At 38.4% G+C, this 20,000-nt stretch overlaps 1 protein-coding gene across 1 annotated transcript in view; it reads left to right on the top strand.

The window, feature by feature from the left end:
- LOC106062279 (orexin receptor type 2-like) overlaps positions 1 to 20,000 on the top strand; it is a 127,758-nt gene that overhangs the window by 52,485 nt on the left and 55,273 nt on the right. The window contains exons 2-3 of the mRNA XM_013220549.2: positions 1,490 to 1,692; positions 3,620 to 4,035. Coding sequence (XP_013076003.1) covers positions 3,655 to 4,035 — 381 coding nt within the window. The 5' untranslated portion in view covers positions 1,490 to 1,692; positions 3,620 to 3,654. The remainder of the gene's footprint in view (positions 1 to 1,489; positions 1,693 to 3,619; positions 4,036 to 20,000) is intronic.

Raw genomic sequence — 20,000 nt, 5'->3', positions numbered from 1 at the left:
CCCTTGAAGCCGGTATTACATGTCCGGGTCATCAGACCTTCCCCACGGGCACGTTCTGCCCTCGCCCTGTAAACAGTTAACCCACTTACCGGGGCGTCTGGCACCCGTCCGTCTCCTTAACTCCTTGTCCACATTGCACCCACTGGTCAAACCAGCGTGGTTCTAGCTTAGGCTTGGATGGAGTTTACAAAATAAATCGGTGGGGGAGGGGGGGGGAGATGTTGGTAGGTGGTTAGTGTCTAATTTAACTCTCAGCCTCATTTCAAGATAAGATGAACCCAGAGGCGTCACTGCTGAAATGGTAGTGACCAATAAAAAGCCAAGATGGCTGATGGTCACTAAGTATTAATGCAAGAAAAAACAAGCAAAATATACAAAAATCCTTTAAAAAAAAACAAAAAACAAAGCTTATCTAAAGGGGAAGAACTCCGTCCTTAAAACTATATCTATCAAAAATGTACAAGTTATTTCCCTTATTCGAAATCAAAGAAAATAATTCATTCCCAATAATTAATTGACCAATTGAGTATTTTTGTTTATTCATTCATGTTTTATAAGGTACAATAAATAATTTTTTAAGTTATCAACATGGTCGGATAATGAGTTGATGGAGAAACAGTGTTAACAATTATTTAAGGGGACTAAACCCAACAAATTTAGCCATATCTGTAAATGCTGAAGTATTAGTTTCCCTTGTTGCTCCTAACCGAAATAGTTAATGACCAGTAATTAATCGTCTAAATTTAAAAAAAAAATTGATTTATGTCTTGTCTATTTCAATGAATAATTGTGTGAAGTTTCAACTTGATCCTAGAATGGGTGTGGGAGAAATAACGTGTACACACTTTTTACCAGACAGACAGACAGACAGAGTGAGTTGATATAAACTTTGTAAAAAGAATAAGGAAAGCGAAGATGTTTTCATTCACATTTGTATCCACCTGCAAGTGACGCCCTCACGCCTTTTCTAGAGTTTTAGCACCCTTTCACCAAAATTCCATCACACCTTCAAGAGTCACAGCGCCGGGCGAATAAAAAAAAAAAGGTTGCAAGGCACATTCGCCATTTCTCAAAAATGTGGCTTCTGATTTTGTAAACTCACAAAAATGTCACTTGGCTACTCACTTATTTATTTTGCTGTTCAAATGCTTTGTTTCAGATGACTGCTCACACTTACACACACGTACCTGCACAGACACACATTCATGCATACACACAGTTACACATTCATGCCAACATATACACACATAAATAGTATTGATTATCAAGTTCAGAACTAGTTTATGATTATGACTAGGAAAGAAACTCTAGTGGTATCTTGCCCACAATACATGTTCTCATTAATAATTTACAATTTCCACTAGGATGCCTCAATACATAACACTTACACAATTAGCCATGGTGGATAATTTCGTATGTTATAATAATTTTCATTGTTTATATTTCTTACAGCCAAGAAACTTTGTAAATTATTATTTTTTTTTTTCAGAGCCGGAAGCTGGAATTCAGGTCAAAATGATTCTCCGGTCGCGGAGTCCAAATTGACTTTTGATTGAAGAGGTAATGATGTCACAGCGTCCCTGGTCTAGGAATTAACTGTGTCACACTTGGAAACCTAGCGCGGAGTAATCTCTCCCAGACGATTAGAATTAGCATACACTTCAGAATTTTTGCGCGGGAACATTTTTAAAGGTACTCTTTTTTTACACATAACTTTTTTTCTCTTTATTAAGCTGACAAGTAGAAATGTAGAATAGTCTAGGGCAGTTTTGTAGTTCGAATCTGAGCCTCCATAATTAAATACCAATTTATTCGCTCTCAAAAGTAAATAAAAATAAATAGGAAGCTGCTATTGTATTTGTGTTGTGTGTCTGTCATATTGGAAGAAAAAAAAATAATGCAAATGCGTTTTTTTTGTTTTAATAAAATAAGTGCTTTTTATGTAAATATATAATAACCATTTTTAAAACAAGATTATGTAGTACACTAATGCTTAGCGCTTAAAATTCAACGCGTAAGTGACTCCGGAAAAAACTTATAATAATAATTATTATCATCACCCTCGTAGGCAACTAAAGAAATTAAGACCATCATAAATAATTGAGATGCATTAATATACCCTATAAATATACCCACATCCTCCACCTTTAAAAAATCATTCTTTTGTGTTTCGGGGATGGGGGAAGAATGTATATTGAGTATTTGTTGTTCAATATACATAAGTAGTGATCAATTCTATATCTTTAAAAATCATACAGTAATCATTTAACAACAATGTATTACCTCTTTTAAGCCCATACATTTTTTAGCACAAAGTAATTATCTTTATTGTAATAGGCAATAGAAATCTTGAATACAGCGCCCTTGACATTGTTTGTTCTATTTATTTCAAACTCCTCTCCCAGTCCGCATTTTCTTCTTTTTTTTTTTTTTATTTTATTATTTTACTTTAGGTTCCACCATATAGCGCCATATAGTTTGACCGTTATAAAGTTTCAAAGTGAAAAATAAATAAATGTTAATTTGGCTTGAGCAGTAGACCTCTATTTAGAGCCAACATCGGTTTTGAAAGGACTATCGCGTTCTTGAAAGGACTATCGCGTTCGGGAATTTCCGAATATAAGGTACTAATTCATTGACTTATATGTATTCTATATATCTAGACTGGACATGGAGATCTTCTAAGACTACAAAAAATGTTAAATTTTTTTACAAAGTTGAAACAAGGCGTTGCTTTGTAAAGTAGTTATAAGAAGTAAAGTTGTTGTTTTTTTTCAACCCTAACCTATGTAACATATCATTTAATTTTTAGATCTAGATCTAGTAACTGAGCATCAAAAATAAGATTACTCTCTCGTCTCATTATTTGTATTTTGCAATCTTTAGATACATAATCTAGAAAGATGTCGGTAATCAATTTACTTAAGAACATAAAGAAGTTGTTGAAAATGAACATGTCAATGAAGAACAGGTTACTGCTAATAACTGCAATGTACTTAAGTACACCAAGTATGCAATATATAGATTTAGGAACAAGATCAAAACAGTAGGAGCCGTAACATACATATACATAAGGAATACTCATATCATATCTATGTTATCACGGTGTCTGAAGAGTCCAGAGTAGAATACAATGGAGCTTTGTTACAAATGTTACATTATGTAACAGCTTGTCTTAGACTATAAATTGTAACATGTTTCAGTTACAAATCATTTGTTATTCTACTAAAATATGGAGGGGGGAGGGGTAGTCTTAGTTGCAAACTGCTGCATGATCTATTACTGGTCTGTCATTGTGCTGGCCGCATGACATCCTTGTACACAAAAACCTATATACAGTCATTTGTTATTCTACTAAATATGGGGGGGGGGGACGTCTTAGTTGCATGCTGCATGATCTATTGTGCTGTCATTGTGCTGGCTGCATGGCATCCTTCTACACATAAACCTATATATATATATATATATATATATATACAGTCATTCGTCACTCAGGATAACACTTAATGCATTTATCCCTTGACTTGAATTGTAAATACTTCAAATAGTTTATCTACTTATCAACCACTGATTGTGTTTCTACTTGCTCATTCAGGATATTCTTTTTTTTTTTTTTGAGGACCAACCAATCAGCAGGTATAGACACTGGTCAAGATGGCTAACCTGACCGTGCTGGAGGCTAACGCCACGGGGGACAACAAGACCAACTCCACCGCCTGCTGGAATGACTACTGCATGGACGAGGAGGCCTACTTCGACTCCCTGGCGGACTACATCCAGCCGAAACATTACGAGTGGGTCTTTGTGGTGGTCTACCTCATCACGTTCGTGGTCGGGCTCGTGGGCAACGCCCTGGTCTGCTTCGCCGTCTGCCGGAACCCCAACATGCGGACGGTGACCAACGTGTTTATTGTCAACTTGGCCGTCGGGGACTTTCTGGTCATCTTGTTCTGCCTGCCGCCGACCCTGCTGCACGATGTGACGGAGACTTGGTTTCTAGGATCTATTACCTGCAAAGCTGTTCTCTTTCTCCAGGTATGTTACATTGGAATTCACAAGTACATGTTACATAGAGAGCAGATGCGCCATAATCCCATGTTTTATATATTTTAAAGATCTATGAGATCTATGAGACAGATGATGTAAATGTCATCTGTTTCTATGGCCAACGATTAACGAGGGTGTCATGTGGGCAGCACAATGACTAAACGCCTTTACTTTTCTCCAACTAATGTCAGGTAGATATTAGAGCTGGGTGGACTCAGAGGTACCCTAGAGATTCGGAAATTTAAAGCTCCAGCATTCACCAGGCTTCGAACCCGGGATCCTAAGTTTCGGAAGCCAAGCGCTTTACCACTCGGCTAATGCGCCTCCGAATGTTGTGGGCGTCCCTTAAAAATAAAATTAATTTCTAGCCACCGCAGGACAATATGTTATGGCCGCGAGTAGGAGTCGAACTTGAATCCATTGTCACGACAGTCCAGGAACATACCGCTCGTATCGTGAATTCAGCTGCATGACCCTAACACAATATTGACTAAAGGCACCCAGCCTTGACGCTTTCCACACAGCCACATTGAATCATCAACAAAATCATCATCATCATCATCATCATCATCATCTGTCCCTTGACTTTCATCCTAGGGGTGCTATGACGGTTCGAGTAACCAAATCCATCCATCTTTCCGGTCAGCAGCTGTTCTTAGAAGAATATTACGAGAGAGACTTGGTCCATTCTTTATCCTTTGTACTTTGTACACACCATATTTGAATGTACGTAGAATCAGCCTAAGTTTTGGTGGCTGTCATTTTGTAAAATGAAAATGAGGCTGTAATGAAAACTTTTTGCTCACAAAAATATATATTATTGAACATTGCGATATGAATTCATTTGGTTTTACCATGGTTTTACTTATTAACCTCTTTATGAAATGCACACATTTATTTATTTTTTATTTTTTTTTTGCATAAATCTTTGTATCGATAATTAATACCAAAAATTAGTTTGAAAGCCTTAACAAGTTGATGTCTCATAGTCTTACAGAGGGAGTCGAATGCTACAAATATTTCAAAGCGTTTAGTTAACATACAAAATAGTTTTCACCCCATTCTTAAACGGAGTGTTCTTGTTCCATCTCATTGTGTAATAGAGTGCTCTTACCATCTCAACCCATTCTCAAATAGACTCCTTGGTGATCCCGTACCATTTTTAAAGGGAGTGAATTGACAGTGCTCTTCATAATGTCAACATCAATGGTTATCTCCCTCGTCAGAGTAAGTCTGTGGTTTATGAAAAAAACTCCACGATTGTCTCCTCCCACCACCGCCCCCTACTCAAGCCAGACTGCGTGGGTGTAGGGTGGAAAAGAAAGGGCAGCTCAGCGCCAATTAGCTCTCGCCAAAACCTGCTGCTGCCATCGAGTCGCCGTACTGAGTACCATAGAAGTTTGGGGTCAAGGGTTGACCAGGGCAGCGAACAAAGAACTTAGACCAGGAATATAGATTGTACATTTTCAGTACTCACGCCTGAAGTCATTCTGTATATACACGTGCCTGTCTGTTAGTCTGTATGTAAGTATGCCCAGTGGCGTAGCATAGTGCCATGGGGTTCACGGATATGATGGTGCCCCCCTCCTCCCATCTATTAAGCAAGAAATTTGAGTGTGACCAAAAAAAAATAATTATAAAACGTGCTATCCTGTATGTATTGTTGAATTTAGGCAAAGTTATTCCAATGTGTATACACCTTTTACAAGTACAATTCCTATAAGCAATAGTGTCAGGGCAGTTACCAATTCGTGTTTGAATCAGGAATACATGACGTCATAATTCGTCTTTTTTTTTTGTCATGACGTCACTAAGTCAGGAGTAGATTAATCCCCTTTGCTCTTGCCTTGTCTGTGACAAAACGTTGTTAAGAGAACCGGATGTGTGTTTATGACGTCATTACAGATTGATGACGTATATAATCAATCGCATTACCATGACGCGCATCCATCTTGAAATACTTGTCCTGCCATTTAAAACCAATACTAATTGCCTCCAAAGAAATCCGAAAAGTCAATGTTTATTTCTAGATCTGCAGATCTAAAAATGTTTAAAGGGAATGTTTTAATTGACTCACATCTCTGGTTAAACACTTTCTATAATCTCTCCCTTTGGACAAGAGTCCTAAGGGCCCTTGGCTCGGCTCGTTTTGGACACTCTACATTGGTAAACATGTTCATGTTTATCAAAACTGAAAATTGCCAGATTTTCATCACACGTTAAGTTAAAATTTAAAGTAAAGAGAATTAAAACTGGTGAAAATAATACTTTTGTAATTCAAATTTAAATCGAAACAGAAAAACAAATTGTGACGTCCCTATAAACTGGATTTTTAGTTTGTATAAATCGTGCATATCTTAATGTCAGTACCAGTTTTCTTTTTAATGGTAAGATAAATTCAGACTCAAGTATATTTTACTTAAATTGATCAACTTAGCTGGCAAGTTCAATTGTAATATAAATAAATAAATAAACGGTTATCCCTCTGTTTTAATACTAGTTTACCTATGTTTGTTTGTTTGTTTGTTTGTATTCTTAATTTTCAGACGTTTCTTCATCCTCCGCAAGACAGGGAGAATGGGGGAGGGGGGTATCGACTGGGGAACAATCCAGCCATTTTATGACACAATTTCCACATTGCTTTGACACTAATTGCATCATATCTTGCATCAATTCAACACTTTATAAAAAAAAAAAGTATCATCAACCAACATTCATTTTTCTTCCTTTTCTTGAAACGGATTTAAATTCGAAACAATGAAACTTTGACTTCAAACTTCTAATACTGTAACGCTAGTTTGTGTGTATATAGTGCAGAGTAGGGGCTCTCAAGGTGTGTCATAAACTTAGAAATGATGTTCATTTTTTAACATAGGATGTGTGACTAAGTGGCTTAAATCGCTTGGCTACGCCGGTTACGCCTAACAAGTGAGACTTGAGTTCAAATCCCAACTCGAGCTCAGCTGTGTTTGCTGAGCGCCTAGATACCCCCCCCTGGTCCCCCACTGGTCCATTAAAGACATTGGGCCATAGCGCAGCGAGTATGCTATAAGCATGACAGATGCGCTAAATAAAGCCATTTAAAAATCGCTATGTAATAAGGCTCTATGCTATGCCACCCATCTTCAGGACAAGACATGTCATGACATGATGAGACAGACGTTCAAGTTGGGGCCATGGCGGCTGAAGGTCAACGCGCTTGGCTTCCGAACCGAGTGGTCTCGGGTTTGAATCTCTCTGAAAACTAGGATTTTAACTCTTTCTCTCCTAACTAACGATACCAACGTTGATTCCACCAGAATGTGGTAAATAATTACGGAGAGAAAGAGTTAAATTTCGGTGATTTTTAAAACGCCTTTTAAGTCCAGCCTATCTCATGGGTACCTGACACTAGTTGGAGAAAAATGAACGTTATTGGGTCGTTGTGCGGACCACATGGTGATCTTTAGACGAAGTGCCCTATAGATGGCAAGGTCTGAAAGATGTAGTTTACTCTATTGTACAAGTGAAGTCAAAGTCAAAGTCAAAGTATTTCATTCCAAACTTAAAAGATTTTAAAAATATTCAAAAAAAATAAATAAAATAAAAGTGGGCTGCTGGCTTTCGGTAGTTTCATACCATGATGGCTGGAGGCTAATTTCCCCCCAAAAAAGAAAGTTTCCTGCCGGTAAACTAATTAAAATCGCTGGATAACATAACGCAGGGTTCCATGGGAATGGCGGCTAAGCCAATCAGATCACAACTGACGACCAAATGAAGCAAGATGATTGGCTTAAACGAATGGCATACTTTTAAACTGGAGAGTGGCGGAATAGACTAGTATCAACCAAATTGACAGCATATTGCTGTTATTATATTGCGGTGTTGTTCTATATAGGTATAAAAGAAGGGCTAATGTAAGAGCTCTATTACATTTAAGGTGTATAACTCGTAACGGATGTATGTGTGAGTTGTGCTTGATGTATATCTACAGTACCTTGATAACAATCCTAGATACTTGGCTATCTTGTATGGTGTATTACAGATGCGAGTTCTACTACTAAGGCATACACCGTTACAAATAGAATAACGAAAACGTCAATGCCCAGTAACTAGTCAATGCCCAGTAACTAAGTTCATTCGTGATAAATATAATAACGAACTTTATCTAAGGGGACCAAAACCCCACATATTTAGCCATATCTGTAAATACTGAAGGATTAATGTCACTTGTTGGTAATAAAGAATGAACCATAGTCGAGTCAGTCACTGAAACCATGTTATCCCTTCAAGAGCCTAGCAGTTACTGTCCTAAAAGTCTACATCCATAATCTCTAACCCAATGCCTATGACGTCACTAAAATGTCGTGTTCAAAGTCTGTCTAGTACAGTGCGTTTCTAAAGTAAACCATGATTAAACTAAGTGTCTAACAAATTAAAACTAGATCTTTAGAGTATAAAACAATAGACATGTTAGATATTCAGGCCACAGGAAGGAGGCCTACAAGATATATTGCAGACGACCTAATTGAATAATACAATGGAAACTTTATTTTTTCTAGGGTAAATACAAAATAACATACCCTGAATATGGTTGAAATAGTATATATGTTTATTTTGCCGATAACACTCTTAAGCCCATCAATCAAACGGCCCGCATTACAACGCTCCCCCACCTCTAGCACCATCTTTCTAACCTTCAAATTCTATGCTTTTTGTCTCTTTCCTGCAACAAACGAATGGCCCGCAACTCCCTACTATAGTATATGCACTAACACCTCTTAGGCCCATCTGTTGTAGCCTCCCCTGCACTATAATGGCCCCTCCCATAGTTTCTTGTCAAATCAAACGCCCCTACCCCAACAAAACACTTCTTGGTCATTGTATCTTCTAATGAAACGGCTGTCCATAAATTAAAAAAAAACAACCCATGACTATACCTGAAATCTGTGCCATGCAACTGTTGAAATAGTTGGTATATGTGTATAAAGCCTGGAACAATTTTAAATCCGTCAATAAAACGGTCCGCATTACCAAGCTACCCCAAAGCTAACACAGTTCTTCAGCCCTAAATTCCATTAGTCACCTTTATTTTACTCTCATTCTTCCTTTATTCGGAGGGCTCGCAAACCTCTATATTGGAGTATGCACAAACATTTCTTAGGCCCGTTAGTTATAGCTTTCTTATCTGCCTGCATTATAATAAACCCTTCTACCCCTTCCACACACACACTATCTTTAATGCTACGCCCCTCCCCCCACACTACACGTGTATATTCAATGAAACAGCCATCAGTAACATCGAATAACATCTCATAACATCACTTAACATCGAATAACATCACATAACATCGCATAACATCACATAACATCACATAACATCGCATAACATCACATATCATCGCATAACATCACATAACATCACATAACATCGCATAGCATCACATAACATCACATAACATCGCAAAGCATCACATAACATCACATAACATCGCATAACATCACATAACATCACATAACATCGCATAACATCACATAACATCACATAACATCACATAACATCGCATAACATCGCATAGCATCACATAGCATCACATAACATCGCATAACATCACATAACATCACATAACATCGCATAACATCACATAACATCACATAACATCGCATAACATCACATAGCATCACATAACATCACATAACATCACATAACATCACATAATATCACATAACATCACATAACATCGCATAACATCACTTAACATCACATAACATCACATAACATCACATAACATCGCATAACATCACATAACATCACATAACATCACATAACATCGCATAACATCACATAACATCACATAACATCGCATAACATCGCATAACATCACATAACATCACATAATTCCTAATAGAAATTCCTCATTACCAATCTTGACCTTTTAAGTCGCCCCAATTTTCTTTTCATCCTTCTAATGAATGGCCGGTACTGCACAGTTTGAAGAACAAACCCTCCTTGCATATAATAATGCACCCACACTACACACATTTTGTAACTGTATATAATAAAAGTCCTGATATATATTTTAGTGAAGCTTTGCTCTTTCCAGCAGAACTTAGTCCACTCTTTACATATTTATTTGTATTTTGTCAGGCATAGATCTAGATCTAGAGAGGCACTCTATTTAGAATAATCTATTTTCACAAACCGTATTATACCGCCTCCCCCCCCCCCCCAAAAAAAAACAACAACAACACACTTTTAACTTTACTGACAATTGTTTAGGACTTTAAATTTTGATTTAGAATAGAGGCCTAACTTTTAGACCCAGACGCAGACGTTGTAACATTGTTCTACACATTATCATTAACTAGAGTTTTATATTTCAAATTGTAGCACTTGTCTGCGCACACACGCACACACATACACACGCACGCGCGCGCTTTTATACAGATGTACGACACATTTGATAATCACACTGACCATTAGGAAAATCGCTCGATTTTACTCTAAAAATGATCTTCACCTAGAGTAGAATTACATTTAAGATTTCCATATAGAAAAATAATGTAGGCTTTCAAAGACATATGTATTTGGAATTGCGAATAAAAAAAAAATTTTTAAATAAATTTAACCGCTACGGTTTCGATCTTGAAAATGGCTTAGTTGTCATAGGCTTAGAATAAGTAACAAGTCAACCCTTTCTTTTTTCATCCTTCACAGCAAGAGGGAGAATTCGTGATTATGACTGAAAGGTCAGGACCAAGAATTCGTTGTTCTGTATATTTGTAACCATCATGACATAGCTAAACGTATGATGTCAAATGAAAGTCCTTGTACAATGGCCTAAAAGCAAATACAAAAGAATTATAAGAATGCTGTAATAAACATAAATATGCAAAAATTATTAACTCATATTTCAACTGTTACTTGGTAGACTAATACATTGGCAGTTTTGCTTTCTTAATTACATAACCTACAAAGTTTAAAAAAAAAAAAATTAGGTATAGCTGAAATCACTTCGAGCTGCTGCATTAATTGAATTCTGATAGTCGTTTTGTTCACGGATTTAGTTTTAATTTACCCATGAGCAAATATGTAAATCAGAACTCATTTATTGATAAATTACATGTTCACAAATGTAGGTAAGGACGCGATCATAGTTAGTTTGGAAAAAATCAATGGTCAACTCCAAAAGAAAGGTTGCTCTTCAGAAATCTGAAAACTGACCCGCAACCCCGCTCTCATACCTGGCCCAAGAAGCGTGACCCATAGTTACAAAGGGTTGTTACCCTTGGTGCTACGGACATGTTAAAACTGCATTAGTCTTTCGAGACTGTAATATACATACAGTCTAATCGCCTGATTCTCTATTTCTTTCAACAATAGACCTTAAAACATTTTCTTTTTTTTTGTTATTAAACCAATAAAAGGCCGTGACTTTGATCTACAACAAAAAAATTAAAATAAAAAAATACTTTTGAAAAATTCCATTGGAAATCCTAGTCGTTGTGAGAACATGCAGCTAGTCTTATGTGCTTATGACGATGTAATCTTCTACTGATGAAATACTAAACATAAATACAATGAATAATGGAAACGATTATGGACTATTGACTGTATGCAACTTCTCGATAATGTTAACCTCACGACTGTCTCCCACAGTCTGGACGCCTATCCGCTATCATATTTTCTCTTGTGTGGTATTGGAACTGATTGCGATTTACACTGAAGAATGTGAGAAAAAACAACCAACAACACTGAAGAATCAATACACAGAAACATTAAAAAATGACGTCGTGTAATGTAAGACCGAGCCTTGATAAGGTGTGCTGGCTATCACGTGACTGATTCTTCAATGTTCCATAAACTATAGACTTCGTTTTTGGGAGCACCGATGGAGGACTGATGTATTTTATTTCTATTCATTTCTAGGGGATGTACACTGACATTGTACTCGTTAACCAATGTCTGTACTTGGAACCAATGGGTCATTTCATTGACCAGGAATAATGAACAATTACTAAATTAACATTCGACCTGCTCTTCTGGAAAGTCTTAACATTGTCATTTGTGTGTGTGTGTGTGCGCGTGTGTGTACTTTTTAAATACTGAATTTAACAAAAAAAAGTTATTAAAGAAATGGAAACAAATAATATCGGTGGTAGGTGTCCCAATAAACCAAACGGTTTTGAGGACCAACAAGAAGCCGTAACTCACCCCCCCCTCCCCCCCCCCCTCCCCCCTCCAACCAAAATAAAATCGGGCTATGTCTTGAGAATCTCTTACGAGCCTGATACATCAATTGTTTTTATCAATGTAGTGTGTAACTTGTATTACACCATATCAACTGATAATGTCAACTACAAGTTTATGCACATTGGTTACAAGACAAACACGACTATGACTTGGGCTGATTAAGAAAATCGATGATATTGATTCATCTATAATCAGTAGATTGATGCTGACGAGCAATCTTAATTGCAAGTTCTGAATACGCGTCTAGACGACTAAACGGACCATGCAAATAAAAATAAAAAATATGTATTATCTGTTTAGCGCATTTAGATACTGACGGATGGATGGATGGATGATGATGGATGATGATGGATGGAAGAATGGATGATGATGGATGGAAGAATGGATGATGATGGATAGATAGTCAGATTGATTGATTGATTTTGAAACTTGTTGACCACTACCGTCAAGACGTTGTTTCGTGTATAGTATCTTCAGACTTGTACAGAACATTGGCTTCGTCTATTCATCTCGCGCTTAAACATGAAGGGAAAAGTTCTTATAGATTTTTGTCCTTGCATGTGGAAAGCTTAAAAGTAAATGTGTTTCACTTGACACTCTTTAGGGTTACATTATTGTTTCATTGAATATAAAGGGAGACTACCAGCCATTATGTTTTCATTGATATAAAGGGAGACTACCAGTCATTATGTTTTCATTGATATAAAGGGAGAATACCAGTCATTATGTTTTCATTGATATAAAGGGAGACTACCAGTCATTATGTTTTCATTGATGTAAAGGGAGACTACCAGTCATTATGTTTCTAAACGTTTATAGGACGTGGTGGCCGAGTGATAAACCGCTTGGATTCAAAACGAGGGATTTTGAGTTTGAATTCCGGTGAAAACTGGCATTTTAAATGTCGGAATTTTTAAGGACGCCCTAACCTCTAATGGGCACCTGACATCCGTTGGGGAAGTAGAGTGGCTGATCGTTGTGCTTGTCACATGACACTCTCGTTAGCTGTCGGTGATTGAAACACATGAGCTTTACATCATTGACTCCATAAAACCTCCAGAGTCTTGAAGCGGTATCTTTATTCTGTTTTTCATTGACACCGTTTATAAAATTGTATTAGCCTTTTCTTCCATAGCCCTTTTATAAAACTACTGTTACAGTCTTCATTTAGAGTTGGCAACTTTCACATTCAATCCCTTATTTTAAAAACCTTCTATTAAAGTTTTCATTTAGAGATGGCAATTTTCAAATTCAAGACTCGATAGCTTTTTTTACCTAATTCCATTTATAAATCACTTTGTTACAATATCGTGACAGAAAGAACATAAAGATGTATACCGTCATCTAAAGAAAATATAAAATTTCAAAGCTAGAGAGAGAGAGAGAGAGAGAGAGAGATCATAGCTACTATGAGGGCAAGAGAAAGAGATATCGCTATACAGTAGAATACTCTGTGAGTATTTTGATAAAACATAGTACTTTACAGGGGCGTAGGTAGGAATTTTACATCGTTTGAGGGGTCCAGGGGGCTTAACCTCTTTGGGGGCACCTGCATTTTGCATAATATTTAGTTTTTAATGTAAAAAACGCTAATTTGGGGGCCCCCGCAAATGAGGGCCCGGGGGGATTTTCAAATTCTCCCCCTCCTCCCCCCACCCTATCTACGCCACTGATACTTTGAGTATGTATAGTTTGTGAGCATCTCTGTGTCTTTGTCTCTATGCCCCTCGTCTTCTCATACTCTCCCTCTCTCTCTCTCAGCTTCTCTCTTTCTGTCTCATTTTCTTATTCAGCTCTTCTTTGTCTCTATCACTGTTGGTCTCTCCTTTATCTTCGGAAGACTTCAAATTATCAATCATGGCCGCACATATATATATGCACGCACACTATAATTTCTCACGTTTAGATTCTCATACAACGACGAGCCTCATCATCCCTAATGTATGTCTCATTTGGCCATAAATAGAGTACGTCGACATAAACACAACATTTACAACTGGACCGCTTTGAAACTAGCGTTATAGACTAGTACAAACAACTGGACCGCTTTGGACTAGCGTTATAGACTAGTACAAACAACTGGACCGCTCTGGACTAGCGTTATAGACTAGTACAAACAACTGGACCGCTTTGGAACTAGCGTTATAGACTAGTACAAACAACTGGACCGCTCTGGACTAGCGTTATAGACTAGTACAAACAACTGGACCGCTCTGGACTAGCGTTATAGACTAGTACAAACAACTGGACCGCTCTGGACTAGCGTTATAGACTAGTACAAACAACTGGACCGCTCTGGACTAGCGTTATAGACTAGTACAAACAACTGGACCGCTCTGGACTAGCGTTATAGACTAGTACAAACAACTGGACCGCTCTGGACTAGCGTTATAGACTAGTACAAACAACTGGACCGCTCTGGACTAGCGTTATAGACTAGTACAAACAACTGGACCGCTCTGGACTAGCGTTATAGACTAGTACAAACAACTGGACCGCTCTGGACTAGCGTTATAGACTAGTACAAACAACTGGACCGCTTTGGACTAGCGTTATAGACTAGTACAAACAACTGGACCGCTCTGGACTAGCGTTATAGACTAGTACAAACAACTGGACCGCTCTGGACTAGCGTTATAGACTAGTACAAACAACTGGACCGCTCTGGACTAGCGTTATAGACTAGTACAAACAACTGGACCGCTCTGGACTAGCGTTATAGACTAGTACAAACAACTGGACCGCTCTGGACTAGCGTTATAGACTAGTACAAACAACTGGACCGCTCTGGACTAGCGTTATAGACTAGTACAAACAACTGGACCGCTCTGGACTAGCGTTATAGACTAGTACAAACAACTGGACCGCTCTGGACTAGCGTTATAGACTAGTACAAACAACTGGACCGCTCTGGACTAGCGTTATAGACTAGTACAAACAACTGGACCGCTCTGGACTAGCGTTATAGACTAGTACAAACAACTGGACCGCTCTGGACTAGCGTTATAGACTAGTACAAACAACTGGACCGCTCTGGACTAGCGTTATAGACTAGTACAAACAACTGGACCGCTCTGGACTAGCGTTATAGACTAGTACAAACAACTGGACCGCTCTGGACTAGCGTTATAGACTAGTACAAACAACTGGACCGCTCTGGACTAGCGTTATAGACTAGTACAAACAACTGGACCGCTCTGGACTAGCGTTATAGACTAGTACAAACAACTGGACCGCTCTGGACTAGCGTTATAGACTAGTACAAACAACTGGACCGCTCTGGACTAGCGTTATAGACTAGTACAAACAACTGGACCGCTCTGGACTAGCGTTATAGACTAGTACAAACAACTGGACCGCTCTGGACTAGCGTTATAGACTAGTACAAACAACTGGACCGCTCTGGACTAGCGTTATAGACTAGTACAAACAACTGGACCGCTCTGGACTAGCGTTATAGACTAGTACAAACAACTGGACCGCTCTGGACTAGCTTTATAGACTAGTACAAACAACTGGACCGCTTTGGACTAGCGTTATAGACTAGTACAAACAACTGGACCGCTTTGGACTAGCGTTATAGACTAGTACAAACAACTGGACCGCTTTGGACTAGCGTTATAGACTAGTACAAACAACTGGACCGCTCTGGACTAGCGTTATAGACTAGTACAAACAACTGGACCGCTCTGGACTAGCGTTATAGACTAGTACAAACAACTGGACCGCTCTGGACTAGCGTTATAGACTAGTACAAACAACTGGACCGCTCTGGACTAGCGTTATAGACTAGTACAAACAACTGGACCGCTCTGGACTAGCGTTATAGACTAGTACAAACAACTGGACCGCTCTGGACTAGCGTTATAGACTAGTACAAACAACTGGACCGCTCTGGACTAGCGTTATAGACTAGTACAAACAACTGGACCGCTCTGGACTAGCGTTATAGACTAGTACAAACAACTGGACCGCTCTGGACTAGCGTTATAGACTAGTACAAACAACTGGACCGCTCTGGACTAGCGTTATAGACTAGTACAAACAACTGGACCGCTCTGGACTAGCGTTATAGACTAGTACAAACAACTGGACCGCTCTGGACTAGCGTTATAGACTAGTACAAACAACTGGACCGCTCTGGACTAGCGTTATAGACTAGTACAAACAACTGGACCGCTCTGGACTAGCGTTATAGACTAGTACAAACAACTGGACCGCTCTGGACTAGCGTTATAGACTAGTACAAACAACTGGACCGCTCTGGACTAGCGTTATAGACTAGTACAAACAACTGGACCGCTCTGGACTAGCGTTATAGACTAGTACAAACAACTGGACCGCTCTGGACTAGCGTTATAGACTAGTACAAACAACTGGACCGCTCTGGACTAGCGTTATAGACTAGTACAAACAACTGGACCGCTCTGGACTAGCGTTATAGACTAGTACAAACAACTGGACCGCTCTGGACTAGCGTTATAGACTAGTACAAACAACTGGACCGCTCTGGACTAGCGTTATAGACTAGTACAAACAACTGGACCGCTCTGGACTAGCGTTATAGACTAGTACAAACAACTGGACCGCTCTGGACTAGCGTTATAGACTAGTACAAACAACTGGACCGCTCTGGACTAGCGTTATAGACTAGTACAAACAACTGGACCGCTCTGGACTAGCGTTATAGACTAGTACAAACAACTGGACCGCTCTGGACTAGCGTTATAGACTAGTACAAACAACTGGACCGCTCTGGACTAGCGTTATAGACTAGTACAAACAACTGGACCGCTCTTGACTAGCGTTATAGACTAGTACAAACAACTGGACCGCTCTGGACTAGCGTTATAGACTAGTACAAACAACTGGACCGCTCTGGACTAGCGTTATAGACTAGTACAAACAACTGGACCGCTCTGGACTAGCGTTATAGACTAGTACAAACAACTGGACCGCTCTGGACTAGCGTTATAGACTAGTACAAACAACTGGACCGCTCTGGACTAGCGTTATAGACTAGTACAAACAACTGGACCGCTCTGGACTAGCGTTATAGACTAGTACAAACAACTGGACCGCTCTGGACTAGCGTTATAGACTAGTACAAACAACTGGACCGCTCTGGACTAGCGTTATAGACTAGTACAAACAACTGGACCGCTCTGGACTAGCGTTATAGACTAGTACAAACAACTGGACCGCTCTGGACTAGCGTTATAGACTAGTACAAACAACTGGACCGCTCTGGACTAGCGTTATAGACTAGTACAAACAACTGGACCGCTCTGGACTAGCGTTATAGACTAGTACAAACAACTGGACCGCTCTGGACTAGCGTTATAGACTAGTACAAACAACTGGACCGCTTTGGACTAGCGTTATAGACTAGTACAAACAACTGGACCGCTCTGGACTAGCGTTATAGACTAGTACAAACAACTGGACCGCTTTGGACTAGCGTTATAGACTAGTACAAACAACTGGACCGCTTTGGACTAGCGTTATAGACTAGTACAAACAACTGGACCGCTTGGAACTAGCGTTATAGACTAGTACAAACAACTGCGCTAAACCCAACTCTTCAACGTCATTCCATATTCTCATCAAGAACGCTAATAAGGTAACACAAATAATAATACAAGTTTGTCCACTGAGCTTCTTCATACGGACGAAGGAATAGTAAAAGTCATCAGTAGGTCTACTTATAAGTAAATAACTCTGACTACATTGACAACGTTCTGTTATTGACACGAGATTTGTCTTGACATTGGGCATCGAATTATCTCCCATTATCTCTGCAATCAGTATCGATACTCCCCCCTTACAGTATCATACAACTGTTTCCGAGCATTGACATTGAGACAAACGATCCCATAGCAGATAATTTCCCAGATTAGGGTCAACTGCTGGGTTGTTCAATTTAAGACAAAAAATGGTCCTATGATAACCCAGTCATGACCAGACTGCTGCCTTCGGGACACTATGCTCTCCTAGCCCCCTCAAAATCTCTGCTTACAATCCATAATGATGCCTCAGTGAATGGGTTCGATTTGAGTCGAGGATTTTTCTAGGGCCGGATTTACCAATAGACAACAAGCCTAAGCTTAGGGCCCCCAAGAGATATTTAGCACTGACCTATAGAATCTAGACTGATAAAGTGAGACCATTCGTTATAAAACACTTCAACACTGACCTGTGACGTCAAAACCTGTGGGCAGTGGAGACAAATTATTTGCTCTTCATTTTGAAACTAACTATAAAATCTTCTATTTTATTTTCATAAGCACTTCTCTGGTACAGTGGTTAGTGAGTTCACAAAAGTAGCCTTGAGGAGGCTACAGCCCTCGAGTTCGAATCCAGGTCGTTCAACTTTTAAATTTATATTCAAATAAATTCATTTAAAAAGCGATCACTGTTATATTCTCCCTTCCTTCTCTCTCCTTCCTATTCCCAACTGGCCCAGACAAGTGATAGGATGATGGCGTACTGAGAAAACTAAAAGCATGAAATTGCGCTAAACAAAAACAATTAGTAAAAATATTTCTAATGTCACAGATTAGTTTTAATGTTTTAATCTTTTTTTTCAGAAATGAAAAAAAATGTAAATATGCAATTGAATTTCATTTCATTGTTAATTGTATCCCTTCTATGTATTCATTTATAATTATAATTTTTGAAAATTGAAGTTGAATATAGAAAATTAATGAGAAACAATGCAAGGGAAGTCTAATATTGGAAAATTAAACCACTATGAAATTTGAAACAAAATGGATACATTATTATTGATTGAATGACATAATCCGAAGGCTCTGAACTCTGAACATAAAAGCCTTCAACATTCTCGCTATTTTGGCAGACGTAAAAACTATCAATAACCACAGTTGTCTCTCCTTTTATACAAAATAGACGTGTGCGGGGCAAAAGTGTTGCCAACTTTGTTGTAGCTCCCCCTCTGACGTTTTTATCATTAGTATAACATTGTTAATATCATAACATTCAATCGTCTGATTGTTATGAAGATATAATTCAGTAGGAGTTTAGCGGCTGGGAAGAAGACTTTGTTTTAGGAACTTTGGCCTCTTGCCATAAGAAAGTAAATAGCTCAAAGCACGTACAGCACATTTGTTACAAAACTTATATCAATTCGCATTAAAAGATTAAAAGTCAAAGTATATTATTTTTCCCACACCCATTATTGGTCAATGTGAAACTTTGCACAAATAGCGAAGATGATGTATGAATCAATAAAAAAAGAACTAATAAGTCAATTAATGTCTGGTAATTAATGACTGTTTAATACCAACAAGAGGAAATTAATTCTTCAGTGTTTGGGGTTTTGTCCCCTTACATAATCGTACACGTTATTTCTCCCAAACCCGCTCTCGGATCAAGTTATGATTTTAAACAATTATTTATCGCACCCAACAAAACATAAATCATTGATAAATTAACCGATTAGTCAATTAGTTGTTGATAATTAATCATTTGTTTGATATTGAAAAAGGGAAATAGCTTCGAAATTTTTTAAAGTTACAGTTGAAGATGTGGAGTTCTTTTCGTTTTAAAAGTTGTTTTTCTTTTAATTTTAAGAATATCTTAGTGTGTAACACATGACCGTCTTATTAAATCTCCTGAACTGCTAGTTAGTTGCCAGTTTTTATAAATAAGTTTTAAGATCAACTGTATTCTAATGTCTAATAACCATAAAAATTCTCTT

Source organism: Biomphalaria glabrata, chromosome 5 (genome assembly GCF_947242115.1).
Source record: "Biomphalaria glabrata chromosome 5, xgBioGlab47.1, whole genome shotgun sequence".
Classification (NCBI taxonomy): domain Eukaryota; kingdom Metazoa; phylum Mollusca; class Gastropoda; family Planorbidae; genus Biomphalaria; species Biomphalaria glabrata.
This window is presented reverse-complemented; position numbering and strand designations above follow the sequence as displayed.